We start from the raw sequence: 21,549 nt of genomic DNA, 5'->3' as shown, positions 1-21,549 counted from the left end.
CACATCAACACTATTGCAAATCCGTAAATGTGCATACTGACATTCAGTTCATCCATCATTCCATTCACAACCCCTTTTTCTCCCATTTATTCACAGGGGAACATGGTGTCACTTCAACACTTACATTGTCTTGAGCCAAAGGTAACCACTAGGTGGCAGTTATATATTCTAAAGCAATTGATAAAAACAATGTGCACACTGCTGCCCAAAGGTTCTCACCAAGAAAACTGGCTACAAAGGATAATAAAACACAAGTTGAAACCACCACAGCTCTCAAATCCAGGATAACATTTTTTATTCTTAGAAACATCAGATCTCTAAAGATCTCTAAAGCCATTCTTAAAGTATGGTAAAATGAAAGTAACTATCATGTGCATGTAAATGTTAATATTTAATGGAATAAGTATTTGGTTTAAATTGTTCATATTACTTTTGATGAGTTTTTTTTTTATTATAGGTTGATCTTGTGAATATTGGAGGGGCAGACATCGTAGATGGCAACCACAAACTTACCCTGGGTTTGATCTGGAGCATTATCCTGCATTGGCAGGTAATAATAACAGTATTGAAATCAAAGTGTGTCTGTAGTTTATTTGTTTTATTTCACAAAAGCAGGTGTGCACAAGTGACACTGCCATTCTAAGACTGAATTCAGATGAAAATATTTCATTTAACTCCTGTCAGTTCTAAGGTTTATATTTCATGCCCAACAACCTCAGACAGACAGCTAGACAGCTGGTACTAATGTACAGTCATCCACTTGCATAATTTCTGAATTGTTAACATCTGTACTTGGAGCTGGGGGTTGCACATTACAGTCTTCCACAGAAGCAAACACTGTATGTTTCACTGTAGACACAAGAGATGGTAGTGAACATAAAACACAAGGAATTACTAAAATGATGAAAAGAGATTACCTTAGTTTGAGGAAAAAGAGGACCTGGTGTAAAACATAGATTGTAATGCTTCTGTCAAGTCTTGGGAAGAGTTTTTTTTTTGTCAAAGTAATAATGGTAGATGATAAGATGGAAGTTGCAAACCAAGCCAAAAAGACAGGGACAAATGATTATGAAGTAATGGATATATATATATATATATATATATATATATATATATATATATATATATATATATATATATAGGTACAGGCTCAAACTCTAATTTTTAGGCCAAAAACAGATGCAGATTACGTAAAACATTTCAAGAGGTATCCTCAACTGGTATACAAGATTGACATGATACCTTTGCATAGACAGGAAGTTCCAAAAACTGCAAATGTAATAATCATTATAGACAACCATGGAAAATATAGTAGAGCATGTACAGAAGATTTACTCAAGTTGGTATGATTTTAAAGGTACAGAACATTTTAAAATGTCCAAGATGAATGCCAGTCAGTTCAAGTGACAAAAATGTACTGAAAATGCTGTAAAAAAATTAGTGTGGTTTGAAAAAGAGTGTTAAATTGAAAATGGAATGCACACGTGCCCACACATGCAAGCATGTGCACAGACATATATAGACATGCACACGTACACGCACACTCACACACACACACACACACACACACACACACACACACACACACACACACACACACACACACACACACACACACACACACACACACACACACACACACACACACACGCACACACACACACAAGATTTGCTTCTCCTTTGTTTCTTGATGTACTAAATGATTGATACATTTGTTGATGAATATACTAGCGTCTTAAAAATGTTCCAGCTAGCAAAGATATTTTGAATACTGCCTGAATGGTGTATAGACAAGGGTCACGTCACAAGAGACTAACTGCTAAAATCTCATAAGTTATCCCCTAACTTTGTACACATTATGTGAGTTAATGAACTGCAGTAAAGTTCTAAGAATTTAAGAAAGAAGGGGTGGAAAGAATAATCAGAATACCAGAGTTTATGACCTGCAGATGTTAAAATCTTAAGTCCAAAAGAACAAGTTCCACATGTCTGAGCATGGGGAACAAATATAAGCCATCAACACCATAGAAGGAATCCATTAAACATGGGGAACAAATATAAGCCATCTACACCATAGAAGGAATCCATTAATCATGGGAAACAAATAAAAACCATCTACACCATAGAAGGAATCTATTAAACATGGGAAACAAATATAAGCCATCTACACCATAGAAGGAATCCATTAAACATGGGAAACAAATATAAACCATCTACACCATAGAAGGAATCCATTAAACATGGGAAACAAATATAAACCATCTACACCATAGAAGGAATCCATTAAACATGGGAAACAAATATAAACCATCTACACCATAGAAGGAATCCATTAAACATGGGAAACAAATATAAGCCATCTACACCATAGAAGGAATCCATTAAACATGGGAAACAAATATAAGCCATCTACACCATAGAAGGAATCCATTAAACATGGGAAACAAATATAAACCATCTACACCATAGAAGGAATCCATTAAACATGGGAAACAAATATAAACCATCTACACCATAGAAGGAATCCATTAAACATGGGAAACAAATATAAACCATCTACACCATAGAAGGAATCCATTAAACATGGGAAACAAATATAAACCATCTACACCATAGAAGGAATCCATAAAACATGGGAAACAAATATAAACCATCTACACCATAGAAGGAATCCATTAAACATGGGAACAAATATAAACCATCTACACCATAGAAGGAATCCATTAAACATGGGAAAAAATATAAACCATCTACACCATAGAAGGAATCCATAAAACATGGGAAACAAATATAAATCATCTACACCATAGAAGGAATCCATTAAACATGGGGAACAAATATAAGCCATCTACACCATAGAAGGAATCCAGTAAACATGGGAAACAAACATAAACCATCTATACCATAGAAGGAATCCATTCAACATGGGAAACAAATATAAACCATCTACACCATAGAAGGAATCCATTAAACATGGGAAACAAATATAAGCCATCTACACCATAGAAGGAATCCATAAAACATGGGAAACAAATATAAACCATCTACACCATAGAAGGAATCCATTAAACATGGGAAACAAATATAAGCCATCTACACCATAGAAGGAATCCATTAAACATGGGAAACAAATATAAGCCATCTACACCATAGAAGGAATCCATTAAACATGGGAACAAATATAAGCCATCTACACCATAGAAGGAATCCATTAAACATGGGAAACAAATATAAGCCATCTACACCATAGAAGGAATCCATTAAACATGGGAAATAAATATAAGCCATCTACACCACAGAAGGAATCCATTAAACATGGGAAACAAATATAAGCCATCTACACCATAGAAGGAATCCATTAAACATGGGAAACAAATATAAGCCATCTACACCATAGAAGGAATCCATTAAACATGGGAAACAAATATAAACCATCTACACCATAGAAGGAATCCATTAAACATGGGAAACAAATATAAACCATCTACACCATAGAAGGAATCCATTAAACATGGGAAACAAATATAAACCATCTACACCATAGAAGGAATCCATTAAACATGGGAAACAAATATAAGCCATCTACACCATAGAAGGAATCCATTAAACATGGGAAACAAATATAAGCCATCTACACCATAGAAGGAATCCGTTAAACATGGGAAACAAACATAAACCATCTACACCATAGAAGGAATCCATTAAACATGGGAAACAAATATAAACCATCTACACTATAGAAGGAATCCATTAAACGTGGGAAACAAATATAAGCCATCTACACCATAGAAGGAATCCATTAAACGTGGGAAACAAACATAAACCATCTACACCATAGAAGGAATCCATTAAACATGTGGAACAAATATAAGCCATCTACACCATAGAAGGAATCCATTAAACATGGGAAACAAATATAAGCCATCTACACCATAGAAGGAATCCATTAAACATGGGAAACAAATATAAGCCATCTACACCATAGAAGGAATCCATTAAACATGGGAACAAATATAAGCCATCTACACCATAGAAGGAATCCATTAAACATGGGAAACAAATATAAACCATCTACACCATAGAAGGAATCCATTAAACATGGGAAACAAATATAAACCATCTACACCATAGAAGGAATCCATTAAACATGGGAAACAAATATAAACCATCTACACCATAGAAGGAATCCATTAAACATGGGAACAAATATAAACCATCTACACCATAGAAGGAATCCATTAAACATGGGAAACAAATATAAACCATCTACACCATAGAAGGAATCCATTAAACATGGGAAACAAATATAAGCCATCTACACCATAGAAGGAATCCATTAAACATGGGAAACAAATATAAGCCATCTACACCATAGAAGGAATCCATTAAACATGGGAAACAAATATAAACCATCTACACCATAGAAGGAATCCATTAAACATGGGAAACAAATATAAACCATCTACACCATAGAAGGAATCCATTAAACATGGGAAACAAATATAAGCCATCTACACCATAGAAGGAATCCATTAAACATGGGAAACAAATATAAACCATCTACACCATAGAAGGAATCCATTAAACATGGGAAACAAATATAAACCATCTACACCATAGAAGGAATCCATTAAACATGGGAAACAAATATAAACCATCTACACCATAGAAGGAATCCATTAAACATGGGAAACAAATATAAACCATCTACACCATAGAAGGAATCCATTAAACATGGGAAACAAATATAAGCCATCTACACCATAGAAGGAATCCATTAAACATGGGAACAAATATAAGCCATCTACACCATAGAAGGAATCCATTAAACATGGGAACAAATATAAACCATCTACACCATAGAAGGAATCCATTAAACATGGGAAACAAATATAAGCCATCTACACCATAGAAGGAATCTATTAAACATGGGAAACAAATATAAGCTATCTACACCATAGAAGGAATCCATTAAATATTTGTACTGCGCAAAACTGTGTTTACTGAAACCACAGTTCTTCTACTGCTTATTGATACAGAGAACTGAAATTGTAAAGCAGGTTTTTGACTATGTGCAACTAGCTCACTCTGAAACACATGCATATTTTATTTTCTAACAATATGTTTTAGTACTCAGGCCACATGGCATGTTCACCTTAATTGTAGCTAACTTACACCATAGCAATTGTTAAATATAATTTTTTCTGTATTCAAAGGTATCTCAAATTGCTATTTACCCAACTCAAAACATGTTAAGAATTCAAAATAAATCAATAACATGCAGTCCAGTACAATAGCATTTCTGTCTCAGCCTAAAAGCCCTTGTAGCCCGATACTCCTCATAACATGTTTGCAATATAACTAATCAACACCCCTCTTGAGATTTCAAACTTTTACTTATATATTTCAGTAGGTATCTCAATCCACTGGTCAGTCATTGTCTGTGAAAATCAGGCTGTGTTATTATTTTTTCAATTAGAAATCAGAACAAACAAACCCAAACAGAGGGCACCCCTGCATTACCAGGCTAGAATTCATACCACACCTTTCGGCCACCTAATCTGAACCGAAACACTAAAGGTGGAGGTGTGTCCATATTCATTAAGGATATCCACACCTCCAGGCTAATTGTTCAGCATAATGCATCCGAGATTATCCAAATGCAACTAACTCTGGACAAGACCGCAATCCAAATTGTAGCTTGCTACAGATCCCCCACCATGCCCCAGGATTCTCACTCCTCATTTCTTGATACACTGAAAAATATTAGGGTACAACCTGACACCCTTATTTCAACTACCCCACCATTAACTGGGAAAAATACTCATGTACCAACTCTTTTGCTCAACATTTTCTGGAATTCATAAATTCCAACACCTTGGATCAACCTATCCACACCCCCACCAGGGGCAGCAATATCCTAGACCTGGTCATTGCCAACATGGGTAACTGGTATTCCACACCAGAGGTCAGTTCCTTGTTGGTCAGATCCGACCACACGCTAATCACCCTAGACATCCACATCTTGCCTCCACCCCCCATTAGGTAAACCACCGTAAACATTTTCTCCAAAGCCAACTTCACGCTTCTTAAGACAGAAGTGACACACTTCACAACACCCATGCAGACAAACAATAGAGGTATGATTGCTAAATTCTAAACAAATGCACTTTATAAGCACTTACATGAGTGCATGGATCATGCAATCCCTAACAGAACCAAGATAATATCCTCCAAAAAAAGGAAGCCAATCTGGTGACCCCCTGCCATAAACAAACTCTACAACAGAAGAAAAAAAACTGTTGGAAAAAAGAGTAAAATCCCATGATTGGAGGAACTCCCTGGTCAGCTTCAGTGAGAAGCGGAGATCCCTCATAAAATCCTCCAAAGCTAGTTACAAAAACAAAATCGCCAATGATTTTAAAGACAACCACAAAGCATTCTATAGCTATGTCAAGAATCTCAATGGCAACACTCAGACCTGCTCTGAGTTACAGCACAATGACACTAAATATACCAAACCAACTGATAGTGCCAACTTCGTGGCAGATCGGTTCAGTGCTAACTTTACCCCCCTCTCACCCCCTAAAGGGCCCATTTCTATACCAGAAGAATGCAAAGTTCCTGTAATCATGGCTGCACAGGTAAAAAACACACTCTCCAAAGCCAAGAACACAGCATCCATGGGACTTGACAAAATCCCAGGCTGCATTCTATATGTGAACTACAGAATGAACTGGCACCCCACCTAAGTACCATGTTCAATCATAGCCTCACCTCAGGCTTTATGCCCACAGAATGGCACGCAGTGACAGTTATCCCACTCCACAAAGGGGGAGCCACCATGGACCCCAGGAACTACTGCCCCATTAACCTGACTAGCCTGGTCTGCAAGGCTATGGAATATATCATCATGGAACTTATAAACAATGACATTGGTAATCTCCAAACTCTGGACCCCACCCAGTTTGGGATTGTAGAATGTAGGTCATGTTTCCTAAACCTGATAGACTTCTTTGAAGCGGTCACCAAAATCATTGATGAGGGTAAGGTGCTTCACACAGCCTATCTAGATCTCGCCAAGGCTTTTGACACCATCCCCCACTCTGGAATTATAGATAAACTCACTAAACTAGGTATAAATCCCTATGTCACAAGATGGGTTGCCGACTGGCTCACTGACAGAACCCACACTCTAAAAGTAGCACACTTCACATCCGACTTCAGACTAGTGACAATTGGAGTACCACAGCGTTCAGTCCTGGGTCCTCTTCTGTTTGGTATCTACTTCTCTGAAGTACAGGCTAACATAGAAGGTCTTTGGCTAATGAAGTTTGCAGATGACTGCAAACTAGGAGCCATAATCGAAACTCCTAACAATGTGGATATCTTACAAAAGGGCCTCACTGAGGCAGATGCCTGGTGTCAAAGCCATGGCCTCAAGCTCAATGCCAAAAAGTGCATTGTCATCCCTTTTGGTAAAAACTCTGTACCCATGAACTACCACATAGGTGGTAGTCTACTAAACACCAAAAGTGTGATAAGAGACCTCGGGACACAGGTGGACAGTAGTCTCTCCTTTGATAATCACATCACCACAGTAGTCAGGAAATCCTTCTACATGACACACCTCATCACAAAAGGTTTCTCATCCAGGAAAAAAGAGATCATTGTTCCCCTCTACTCATCACTCATTAGACCCATTATAGAATACAGCGCCCTTTTTGGTATGTACCTCACAAGACATCTACAACAACTGTAAAGGCCGCAGAAATACCTCATAATGAGAATTACCAGCCTCAAACAGATGCCCTACCAGACCATCTCAAAAAACTCCAGCTTTACTCTGTCGCATATCGCCTACTCAGAGGCGATCTCTGCCTAACACACAAAGCTATGTCAAACCCAGAGCTGTTGAATGTGCTCAACTTAAAGAAATCCCAATCCCTCCAAGCTACATGCTCTAGGTACCAAAACCGTGTCACTACAATAAACAGAACATGATGGAGGGATAGATTCCTGTCCCAGAGACTTCCCATACTCTGGAACAAACTACCTATCTATATCAAACAAAGCTCCTTATTAGCACTCTTTAAGAAAAATCTTGATGATTGGATGGGAGATAGGAAATTCACCCCGGGGATCATTTCTGTGGCTCTGCTCGACAGGGGCACAGGAAAATAATTTTCTTAGGTGGCAAAAGCTAGGGTACCTTTTTGGCTAGGCTTATATGGGACCTAGAGCCAATAGCCTAGCACCTACCTATGATGATAATAGTTTGTTCTGGCCTATACCTGCTTTTACTTTTCAATAACAAAACATTCCTAGAGGATGTCTGCATAGTATCTTTATATAGCTGAATTAAGTTCACACACCTAGACCGGTAAGTCACAGAAAACTGCACACTATCCACCTATGACTTTAAGATTTTGATCAATCTTCTCTGGATATCTTCTAATCTGATTCTTGATTTTATTGTATTATTTTTAAAGGAACCAAAATAAATGCTACTATTTCTACCTTGAGCCTAATATGAATATTATAAATAGTCTTTATTACTCCATTATTTTTGGTCATGGTCTATTTTCTGACTCGGCTCACATTTCTTTGCAGCATTCTCTATGTGGTAGCCTGAATTCAGTTGATAATATATCTGTATATGGAGATCATTAACGATGTGCACCTGTTCAGTCTTATTGCTATCTAAGATCCAATGATGATTACATCTGGATCAACCAGACATCATGCATCCTATCTTTTCTGAATTAATTATATTTAGTTATATTTTCTTAGCTGTACCCCAACTGTACAGGTAATCTTATCATCTGGCATCTTTATCAGATCATCATGATTTGTTATGAATGTACTTGACTTTCATTCTTCAACATAAAGGCAACTATGATTTTTTATATCAGAGATGTTAATGTTGACAAAGTGAGCCACAACTGATCCCTGTAACATTGTACAACAATAGACAATGATGCCAATGAGTGATGCATATAAGACCAAGGTAAATAATTTTGTCAACAACAATTTATGATCAGCTGTGTGAAAAGCTGCTGAAATGTTGATGTGTAGAACATCTATGTGAGCATTTGCCTCTGCTATTGGGATTAATGTGTAGTAGAATATCTGGGGGGAGGGTATTTTCATCTCCCTGACATTTGCTCATCATCTGCTACCAATGTCTCTGTCTTCAGATGTTTTGTCTACAAGATCCTCCTAACTACACTTAGACTTGGCATGATCGTGTTTCAGCCTGTACAGAGATAGAGCCATCTTAGGGTAGTGTCTTATTGATGCCAAGGGAGTGTTTCTCCTCCTTCTGCCCTCCCTTTTGCACACCCGGTAATACTCTGAGAGTGAGATGTGCAATGCACATCAGTAATAAGCTGCCCCTCACTTCCACATGGGAGTGACATTAGGAAGCTGACCCCGACACCTTCAGGTAGTACATCAAGGATGTTTCCCTGGACTTTACAAAAGAAATGAGACTGTGTGATTGTGCCATGAATGAGCATGCGTCCCTCCCTCCCCTACGCTGGATGAGTACTGCCAACCTGTCTGGCTACACCATTACTGAAATCAAACTCTCTCTTGCTGTAGTCAGGGCTGTATCCATCTACACCACTTGAACAACTTTGTTATAAAATAATTGGTTGCCCACCATGACAGATCTTTCCTATTTATGAGCTTGTTGGTTAATATATATATAACCCATTTTTTTATTTCTCAGTGTGATATAATTTGATAATAATCCATAAATGGGTGTTGGTAACCAAGGATTTAGCCATGGTTGGTATGATTTGATCATGAGAGTGAAGCCTGTGTGATTAAGCAAAGGCAACTGTGGATAAATCCTTGGTTATGCACACACAAGAATGGATTATTGTTATTATGCAATGACATTTATTTAACAGAAAAAAAGTCTAACATTTTATAAATAACACCATTGTACAAATAGACCTTGGTATTCTTCTGCTGACTTGTGGTAGTCTGGGGCATCCAAGATGTAGATCTTGTATAACAGTACATTGCTGTGATTGCCTTTTTTAGTTGTTTATGAGTGTGCATGGTCTGTGTAGTAAAGCCCTCTCGGCTGTCTAGCTAATTGGAAAGTGTCCAGATATTTACCTCATATTGTTCATCTGTTGCTTGCATAATGTATGGTTTTCAGGGAAATTACTGAAGAATAATAACAGACATCACAATTCCTTACTAAAATAGGTTGAGGGTATGTGGTAAAGCTGTCTCAATATTGAGAGCTGGTTTATTTATTTATTTTTTTAAGATATTGTTTTTTGCTCCATGGAATAACATACTACTTATTAATTCATCACTTCCAGAAACTTTCATAAAATGCACTTTATTAAATGTTTTTATGTCCTCAGAAATCACTATTAGGTCATATTCTGCTATATCTTCCTCATTCATAGAGTGAAACTCCTTATAACATAAGGACTGGGAAAAGGAATCATAAATAGCCTTGCTGTTTCAAAGACCCTAGTGCTGTTTTCTGTAAAATACTCATCTGTCAAATGTTTATTTTCCCCTCCTGATTTCGTTTTAGAAAGGTCTTTTTATTATCCTTCAGCTTGTTTGCAAACCATTTGATATATCTTTGTTAGTCCATTTGACTACTAGAGTTTACTCTTTTACTGAAGTTGTTTATTTTAGACATCATACGCCTATTCTTCCCTGATTTTCCATTTCATTAGAAAATTATTTCTACTTTTGATCAAATTTTTAGTCCTCTTATTTGTATTTCCATTTGAGAGAGATTTCTAATTAAATTTTTGGTCCACTTTTGTTTTGAGATAATGCTTTCTCGCTATTCTACCTTGCATTCTTTGTATTTTAAACCTGAATATGCAGTCATTTAGGAACTTTCATTGACCTAGCTTACCTTTTTATGCATTTTCCCCCACAGGTGATGTTTTATCAAGGTTTGTCTGCTGTATTGTATCATGTAATAATAATATTACTTCTTTGCTAAGGGTCTGCAGTAGAATATAAATTATATTTAAAATATTGCATAAATTATTACTAAAGGTGAATACTTAGCTTTCCTAAACACAGACTGTGGCACCTGTAATTAATCTGTGGTAATAAAACCTAAACTATATACTAACAAGCCAAACAGCATTTTGTTTACACATGCGTTTGGGTTCTTGCCTAAACGCTTTCATATCATAGCTGTCATCTAGCTATAATGTTAAAACTGGAATATGATCTTTAAATTAAAGTGGAGGGCAAACTTCATATTTCATATCAAATGCAACTCGATATTCGAACCTCTCTTCAGACTTAATGGCCATCTAGCTTTTACAATTCAAAATTACCTGGATTCTGTTTATGATCTGCATGACAACCATTTAACAAGACAATTCTCTTATGATATGTGTGTGTGTGTGTGTGTGTGTGTGTGTGTGTGTGTGTGTGTGTGTGTGTGTGTGTGTGTGTGTGTGTGTGTGTGTGTGTGTGTGTGTGTATATATTTGAACCTCTCTTCAGACTTAATGGCCATCTAGCTTTTACAATTCAAAATTACCTGGATTCTGTTTATGATCTGCATGACAACCATTTAACAAGACAATTCTCTTATGATATGTGTGTGTGTGTGTGTGTGTGTGTGTGTGTGTGTGTGTGTGTGTGTGTGTATATATATATATATATATATATATATATATATATAGATATATGCATATGTATATATATATATATATATATATATATATATATATATATATATATAAAAAACGTACCCAAAATGAAGGAGCTGGATTGTCTTAAAGTCCGTTCAAATTCCCAACACGTAATTTCCTTGCTGTTATATAAAAAATACACAGTCAAATACAATCCGTTATGTCCGGTGCACACCTTGCTTATAAATGATGTCTCTCTTTTTCAGCCGTTCTGTTAAGCAAAGCAGTTCCACATAACCAAGTGCTATTCAGCATAGATATCTCTCTTTTTCAACCGTTCTGATTGAACAAAACAGTTCCACAAAGCCAAATGCTATTCAGCATAAATTAGATAAATCCAATACGACAAGTAAGATTAGAATGACAATTTATTGCACAATTAAAATAAGCGCTTTCACGGTGAATAACACCGCTTCATCAGATACATTAAAAAATATGTTGAAACCAACCTTTTATCCTAGCTAGTATTCTCAGAAAGCCTCATCATTCGTTAATTCAAATATCCTTATTGTTAAAAAACACCAAATACTTAAGGCGTTACACAAAACTGGGTGTCCACTAACGATGACATCATACTAAATGCGTCAGTGTGCCATTCTATCACTACGGCAACAGTAAATGTTAAAAACATTCAGAAGAACTTATATAGACAAGCATTGCATGGCTCCTATAAAGCCTATTACTAAAATTAACTTAGATTTCTCGGGACATAGTACCTGCTCACATTTTACTTATCCTGCGATAGAAATAAAAATAACATAGGAAATATAAGTTCACTTTGAGTCGTGTGCTTCGACTCTTCATATAGATATCGAAGATGAAATATCCCTCATGCGTCAACTCAATATGTATACAGCTTATATCAATAGTGCAACTATAGTTATTATAACATCTATTTAGAATAAATAATTATAGTCAATTCATGTGTATAAACACAACATGTACCGACAAAATTTAAAACAAGAAAGACATATCGGCGATGTGTCATATATCTCGATGGAATACTAAAACATTGTACACATTATAGAATCATCCTATCTTGGACATGTATATAGCGTGTATAAGATGAATTATATACAAGCTGAAAAATACCATGGTGTGCTAATGCCAGTGTGTTCCCAAAAAAAAATCATATACGTATATAAATATACTAAGTAGCTCTGTCAAATGGGTGTAAGCAGTGTTGGTAAACTGTGAATGTAAGGACTAGGACTGGAAGATCCAGTCATAACCAATAAAGCTAGGATATACTGTGTGTAGTGCATGTCCGCGTGAGTATAAGAAACTAACTAATGACTGATTAAAAGGAAACAGTGAGTGTTCCAGGGAGAATATCTAGAGTCTATCTGTAAGATGGTATATGACTAACTAAGGGAGCTTGGTCGGATATGTGCCAAAGGGGGCGAAATGCAAGGGTCATGTTTAAAATGCTGATTGAAAATGTAATACACTCCCATAGCTACAAATGTTCTTTACACAAATGGAATAAAAGCATATAATAAAGGTTACTAAATGATTATGTATTAATGTATGGAGTCATAACCTTCTACTCTTTAGATGTGGTTTGATGGAAACAGTGTCGTTCAAACCTCGACCCCTATGTGCACCCAACCTCAAGATCCATTTTAGTTCTGCCTCTTCTGTTCTGTTGTATATGTCACCTATTCTGTTGGAAGGTTGCTCTATATATAAGACCTGAAACTGAAAGCGATGTAACTCTCCTTTGTCTAGCATGTGCTTTGCTAACGCACTGCTCCCATCTTTCCTTTGTAAGCAATAGTAATGATCTCTAATCCGTTCCTTCAGTGAACGGTTAGATTTCCCTACATAGTATCGAAAACATACTATGCAATGAGCTATATATACTACATTTCTAGTTAGGCAATTGGCATTCACTCTAATCTCCCACAGCTTCCCACTATCTGGATGTCTATAATAGTGGGACTCATCTATGTGCTGACATTGTGGACAATTCCCACATTTACTGGTTCTCTCCAGACCTGTCCATTCCTGAAATTTATGAGACCCATGGCATACCATCTGTTTCAAACTAGACATGTTACTGTAAGTGTATTTAGGTAAGGGGCCTACAATACATCTTATTCTGTCATCACTGGTTAAAATCTTCCAGTTGTCAGAGATAGCTTTTTGTAGAACTCTCGTATTGTTACTATGAGGAATCACAATTGGTTCAAATTCAAAACTTCCGGTGTTTTCCGTCTTTTTACAATTGTAGTCTGAAAAATATGGTTTCGCTCTTGTTTGTCTAAGCTCACTCACGCTAAGATACATTTGTTGCACTTCACTAGGCCCATAGCCCCTGCTTAAAAGGCCTTCTTTTAGTGTTGTCAAGCCTTCTTCAAAACATGTGTTGTTACTAGAAAGGCGTGATACACGCATCGCCTGTCCCTTGATAATATTCTTATAAATTTGGGGGGGATGCATACTCTTTCTATGCAAGTAGGAGGGCCTGTAACATGGCTTTCTATACATACGAGTGTTTATCTCTCCTTTTTCTTTGTACACTAGGACATCCAAAAACTCAATCTCCTCACTAGAATGTTGAAGTGTGAATTTAATGAAGCTGGTAGCTTCATTGAGAGTGACATGAAAATCTAGTAAGGACTGTAGTGACCCAGTCCATAGAATGAACAGATCATCCACAAATCTTTTATAAAATTTGACATGTTCTGTATTCAGAATATATTTATGTTCAAATTCAGCCATGACAATGTTGGCGTAGCTATTGGCACAGCTGGTGCCCATAGCTACGCCACTCTTCTGTCTAAAGCAGATGTTGTCAAATAAAAAGATATTATTTTCCAATACTGTTTCTGTAAGAAAACAGATAAAGTCCACTTTATCCTCTGGATAATCCGATACTCTCATTAAAAAAGCTTTCAAATGTGAGAGTCCTTGGTCATTCGGGATGCACGTGAATAATGAAACCACGTCCATCGTGACCAGCAGAGCATTGTTCAATAAAGGAATGTCTTTGGTGCGAGAATACAGACTTTTTAGGAAATCTTCTGTGTCGCATAGAACTGTTTCCTGTTTAAAAAGGTACTTTTTGAGTTGATCATCCAAGTATTTGGACATCGGTTCAGTTATCCACCCTGCACCTGATACAATAGGTCTAAATTCAGGATGTTGCAGATTCTTATGGATCTTGGGTAGACCACTTAGTGTCGGAATAAGTGGAAAATCCACTATGAAAAAATCATGGAGTTCTTGTGTTAGGAGGCCTAGATGTTTGCTCTCATTTAGAGCCTCTGTAACATTATAAATTTTCATTATCCTTCAGCTTGTTTGCAAACCATTTGATATATCTTTGTTAGTCCATTTGAATACTAGAGTTTACTCTTTTACTGAAGTTGTTTATTTTAGACATCATACGCCTATTCTTCCCTGATTTTCCATTTCATTAGAAAATTATTTCTACTTTTGATCAAATTTTTAGTCCTCTTATTTGTATTTCCATTTGAGAGAGATTTCTAATTACATTTTTGGTCCACTTTTGTTTTGAGATAATGCTTTCTCGCTATTCTACCTTGCATTCTCTGTATTTTAAACCTGAATATGCAGTCATTTAGGAACTTTCATTGACCTAGATTGCCTTTTCTATGAATTTTCCCCCACAGGTGATGTTTTATCAACGTTTGTCTGCTGTATTGTATCATGTAATAATAATATTACTTCTTTGCTAAGGGTCTGCAGTAGAATATAAATTGTATTTAAAATATTGCATAAATTATTACTAAAGGTGAATACTTAGCTTTCCTAAACACAGACTGTGGCACCTGTAATTAATCTGTGGTAATAAAACCTAAACTATATACTAACAAGCCAAACAGCATTTTGTTTACACATGCATTTGGGTTCTTGCCTAAATGCTTTCATATCATAGCTGTCATCTAGCTATAATGTTAAAACTGGAATATGATCTTTAAATTAAAGTGGAGGGCAAACTTCATATTTCATATCAAATGCAACTCGACATTCAAACCTCTCTTCAGACTTAATGGCCATCTAGCTTTTACAACTCAAAATTACTTGGATTCTGTTTATGATCTGCATGACAACCATTTAACAAGACAGTTCTCTCATGATATATGCGTGTTTGTGTGTGTGTGTATATATATATATATATATATATATATATATATATATATATATAGACAGATATATGCATATATATATATATATATATATATATACACACACACACACACACACACACACACACACACACACACACATACATACATATATATATGTATATGTATATATATATATATATATATATATATATATATATATGTATATATATATATATATATATATATATATATATATATATATAGAGAGAGATTTGGCCAGGTGACTATAGATATTTCATTTCATCCACTGGTAGAACCATTAATAGAACTGTATCAGTAATGGCTGTGTTTTTAACTTTGTGTAATAATACTTCCATATAATACAATACATTGCCATCTAATATCTGTGCAGCATGAGAATTTCAGTTTAGTTGCCCTTCCCTTCTAAAAACTCCAAATAATCATCCTTCCAGAACTTGCTTAAAACTATCCCAGCTTACACTTGACCAAAACACTTTCTTTGAGTCCCTTTATATCCATAATACTGTCAGGCTACATTCAGAAACATCTTTAGAGCTTATGAATACAAAATATTTGTAAAGACATCTCCATGCAAAACCCTTAACTGCATGGTTTTGTAGCATACTTGGATAATACACAAATTAATCTCTATTCTTATGTCTATATATATATATATATATATATATATATATATATATATATATATATATATATATATATATATATATATATATGTATCCTAATCACTTCCACTAGTTAGTTTCATTTTCTTCATTGTCTTTGCTACTGTATCTACTAGGCCCTTAATAACTGGGCTGATGATTTCTGCCCTCAGTAAATGCAAATCTATTTTAGGTTAGCCACCTCCAACATTTTGTCAAACTATTTTTTTATTTACCAAGCAACCTTTCATATCTGATCTCCAAAAAAAAAAAAAAAAAATTAGCAACTGACGTCTTTTTCTCTCCCTCTTTCTTGAACACTACATATTTCTTGACTTCATCTGATCCCATAAAATCCAGTCTATTTATCATATTGCACAAACTCATTTTCATCTGCCATATGCAAGTTAGTTACTCTAGCAGGTAATAAAAAAGTTGTCCGAGGTGTTACCCACTTCTTTGTTAATAAAACGTGCAACTTATTTATGTAACATTTCTTTACTGGGGAGATCTGACTGGGACAGAGCCCATTTTCAGCAGAGGCCCAGGAAGAAATGCTCCAGACTCGTGTCTTTGGAATGTGGAAGGAAACTGGAGCACACTGAGGAAACTCACATCAACGTATAGAGGGCATGCAGACTCCACACAGTAGGCACCCCAGCCAAGAACTGAACCAGAGAACCTCTTGCTGTGAGGCAATAACACTAAGTGCCGCACCACTGCGCTTCCCATATAGTATAAGAGCCTGTTTCGTCACACGTAATACCTCTCCTCCATGCTAGTAATGCTTTTAAAAAAGTGCACCTATTAAATCTGTCCAAAGTCACTGTTTTTAACTAATCTTTTGCGCAGATGTTCAGCCAGTACATAGTGTTACATCCTTTTTTGCACTTCACCACTCGTACTTCTAACATGGAGCACACTGCATTTCAGAGCTATAGCTTGCTCATCTTTGCCTAATGCTGGATCCTGATGTACTGCTCCACACCCTTAGCTCTTAGTCTGACAGAAAAAGCCCTTGGCTTACTGTAGAAAGCTGTTTGATACATCAGCCTCTACACTGCCCAATTCTTGATGTGTCACTCAGCTCTTTAACTGGAGAGCACAAAAAAAAAAGAAAAAAAAAAAAAGAAAGTGTCCCTGTCAGCTAAGGTGCCTTTCTATCCTGGGATTTTGGTACATAAACAGACATGCTGCAGTCGGATCAGGAGGAAGATTCAGTTGCATCTTCTTACACTTTACCCCAACCCTGCTCCACTGTTGATACATTTTATTACATAGTTGTATATAGATAATTACATAGTTATCCATGAAAACAATTTCTTATTCTGTGCTAAATGGAACGCATTGCTTGAGTAATGGATGTCAACTGCTCGTCTCCATATTCAAGGTTTACAGGATGTTAATCGTTTAACTGCTCAGAAGCCCTTACTAGCCTAAATAGCTTTACCCAATTTTTTATCTGTATGGGAAAGATAACAAGGGTCATCAAGCAGGGCTTTGACTATTTTTTCAGACTGTCTCTGTCTATAAGGAACATGGACAACACCCCAGTAGTGAGTTTTCCTATCCATCGGTCCAGACTGCAGTTGAAGATGGTCAGAGAAGGGCTCTGCTTTACTTGAGTAGGAAGCCTATTCCAGAGGAAAGGCAATCTCTGGGACACATATCTTTCTTTTCAGCATGACCTATTCATGTCAGAGATAAGGTTTAGATCTTTGGAGTGAGTGACCCTCATGCAGTTAGTTTTGCAAATATGCAACATTTCCATCAGGATTGGGTCAGAGATTACCTTGTAGGTCAGACGCAGATTGCCCCTCAGTAATCAGTAAAAAATTAAATACAGTGACAAGGCTTTTATTTGGTCCACATATGACATCTTGGTTATACCCTGTATATTTTTGGTGGGAAACCTCTGAGGACACCATAGTTCTTTTATTGTTCTAGTCCTTTGTAAAAGTAAACTTAAACCCTGCTCCAATGCACCTCACAATATCCCCTCTTCCTTTCTCAAGTCCCAATTAGTATCCTAATTAATAGATCCATAAAGGAATCCTATGTCCCTAAACTGTGGTGTTCCGTTTTTATTATTCCACTCCACAAGGTAGGCAAAAACACTAACATTTCAAACTTCTGCTTTATAGCACTTCTCTCTCCATTCTCCAAATCCTAGAAAATTGCATCCACCCCAACTTATGCCTTTTCTGACTAAAAAACAACTTCTTACCCCTACCTAACATGGCTTCCGACCAGGACATACAGCTGTACTCTCATTCTTAGAAATTGTCAATCAAGCACGAGATTCTGGGAACTTAGTTTCCACAGTGCTCCTAGATCTCTATAAAGCATTCGATACTGTTTCCCATAAGCACCTTCTAAGTCACCTCTCAAACCTAAATCTCTCCCAAAACACTCTTTCCTGGTTCTCAAGCTGTCAGATAGATCTCAGGCTGTGAAATGGAAAAAAGGCACCTCACCTTTCTTACTCACCCCTACCAGAGTGCCACAGTGGTCCATCCTCGGACAAATGCTGTTTAATATCTTCATCAATAACTTTCACTCTGCTATTCCTAATGCCAAAGTCATCCAATATGTAGATGACTCTATACTTGTCTGCTCTGCCTCTGTCCTCCCTGAACTCCTATCTAAAACTCAGACTGCTTTCTCAACTACTGAGATCTGGATGCGCCAAAATCACTTTTCTCTCATTGCTAACAAATCTAAAATACTACTATTCACACCCTCAAAATCTTTCTCTTTTGATAAAAATTACTTTCAAGTCCTTAGCCAAAGCAACTCTCCGATCGAAGTTGTTCCCTTTGCCAAACTACTCTGTGTAACTATAGACGAACGCCTCAAGTTTGACATCCATATTCAGCAAAATATAAAGAAAACCTACGAAAAAATAGGTATGCTATACAGGAACAACTAGGTATGCTATACAGGAACAACCAGCTACAGGAGTGAGGTATACTAGTAAACTCTGCAATACAGCATGTAGAAACTATATTTGAAATACAGTTTCATTTCTGTACTACCACAGGTATCCTTTAACTTTGCAATTAAAATTAGGCCCACAGACGTAAACTCTGTAGGGTGGAGACATTGGAGGAAGTGCTGAACGTCCTGTTCTTCAAGCTGTATGTGCATGTGATTTCTTTTGTGCTGCAAATGCCTCCTTTGGGATGTATAATATTACTTCTGCTTGGCCAGTGTCTTACTTTTCTTTCAGTGTTAAGAAAAAAAAAGTTTCTAGTGGCTTTAGTGTCATGATTCTCTGACCGGAGTTTAGTGTTCTAAATAGCTTGGATGATATTTATGAGTTCTGTATATGTTACCACAGTGTCTAAATAAAGCTGTGTGTTTGCACTCTGACTGTTGTCATCTATAAAAATAATTTCCTAATGAGGAAGATTTGTGTAAGACTGCTGTTACTAAACTTTCTAAGTTAAATACCTTCTCTTTGTGAAAAAAAAAACATTCGTTAACAGTCAAGTTTTAATATTTGCTCATCTGATATTCATATGCAGAGAAAATCTGTAGATTGAATGAAGAGCAATGGACTCAAGTCTGAATAAACGCTGGTGTTAAGATCATAGCATTTGGTTTAGTTTTTCCTCTTTCTTTGTGAAGGCTTATCTGAATGTGATTAAATGGTATACATCATACTTGTGGCATTTGTGACAGTGGTATGTCATGCTCTGCTTTATGCTATTGTGAGAACTGTCAGAGTTAAAACTTGTGACATTTTAAGCTGGTTTAATATTTCTGGCTCAGACAAAAAAAAGTTATTGAGCTCTATCTTTTATCATGATGTTTGCAAACTATGTACTAGCACAAGACAGAATGTCAAGCTGAAATGTAAGACGCTAACATGATTTCTCAAAGATACTGAGACTAGAGAACAGATAATGGGTCCTGTTATGAGGAATGCTGTTCGGACAGTGGCTTGGCAAAATGCCAAATGTTAAATATTATTTCTTAAATTATGCCAATGGGGGATCACATTGTTACAGTATTACAACATATTTCAAAATTATGTAATTCTAAAAAAGGATTTCCAATTATAATATGCATCTGAAGACTTTTTTTTGTCTATCTTTGTTAGGTGCATGAAAAAGCAATTGCTGTAAGAAGAAAGCTACTGGAATAAGTCAATATGTGACTGCAATAAAAGTAGACAGTTTGTTTTCATCTTTTTAAAAACTGGAAATGCTCACCACAACCTATCAACTTAGTTTTGTTTCTCTAAGTTGAATATAGCTTATCTGAATCTTAATGTTGAAAAAGCTGTAAAATCATTCCTGAGGATAGATGGATAATTGGAAGGAAGGACATGCGACATTTCTATCTAAATGAAATTATAATATTTGACATGTTTCTTTATTTCTTTATTATTTAGGTTAAGGATGTTATGAAAGACATAATGGCTGATCTGCAGCAGACAAATAGTGAGAAGATCTTGCTGAGTTGGGTTCGTCAGTCGACACGTGACTATGATGGAGTTAATGTTGTCAACTTCACCAACAGCTGGTCTGATGGATTTGCTTTTAACGCACTCATCCACAGTCACAGGTAAAAACTGCAAATGCAGAACTGATCTTATTTATTTTTTCATATGTGTTGTTTTTTATCAAAATACACATGCTTCTATGTATAGAATATGTACTGGAAAAGTGAACATTGCAAAGTCGAATTGCATAATATTGAATAAGTCATACTGAAATGCACAACAACAAATTTCTCTGAGAAACATGTTTAATTAACCTGACAAATACAGGTGGCACAGGGAAGGTAAATCCAAGATTAAGAACAAAAATACCTTCTAGATACAGTTAAGTGCTTTTGTCCAAACCATTATAAAGGACTTCATCAGAACTGTTGTGTTAAAAAAACACAGGATATTCATAACTCTAATCATTAAAGGTCACAGATTATTCCAATTAATTCTTAAAGCAATACTACCCTAAAAAACCTGGGCAGCTTACAATATCAATACCTCAACATGCTTACATATGATACCCATACATAAATAATTGATTAATGAAACATTAATACAAAA

General features: G+C 36.2%; 1 protein-coding gene across 9 annotated transcripts in view; it reads left to right on the top strand.

Annotated features, from left to right (window-relative positions):
- Positions 1–21,549, top strand: part of DMD (dystrophin) — a 9,298,038-nt gene that overhangs the window by 1,445,133 nt on the left and 7,831,356 nt on the right. For all 9 annotated transcript variants that reach the window (XM_044072398.1, XM_044072396.1, XM_044072400.1 and 6 more), the window contains exons 5-6: positions 458–550; positions 20,890–21,062. In XM_044072398.1, the coding sequence (XP_043928333.1) occupies positions 458–550; positions 20,890–21,062 (266 nt within the window). The remainder of the gene's footprint in view (positions 1–457; positions 551–20,889; positions 21,063–21,549) is intronic.

The sequence above is a fragment of the Protopterus annectens genome, chromosome 5.part0, assembly GCF_019279795.1.
Source record: "Protopterus annectens isolate FY-2018-M chromosome 5.part0, PAN1.0, whole genome shotgun sequence".
Classification (NCBI taxonomy): domain Eukaryota; kingdom Metazoa; phylum Chordata; order Ceratodontiformes; family Protopteridae; genus Protopterus; species Protopterus annectens.
The sequence above is the reverse complement of the archived record's forward strand: the minus strand, read 5'-3'. Positions and strand labels throughout refer to the sequence as shown.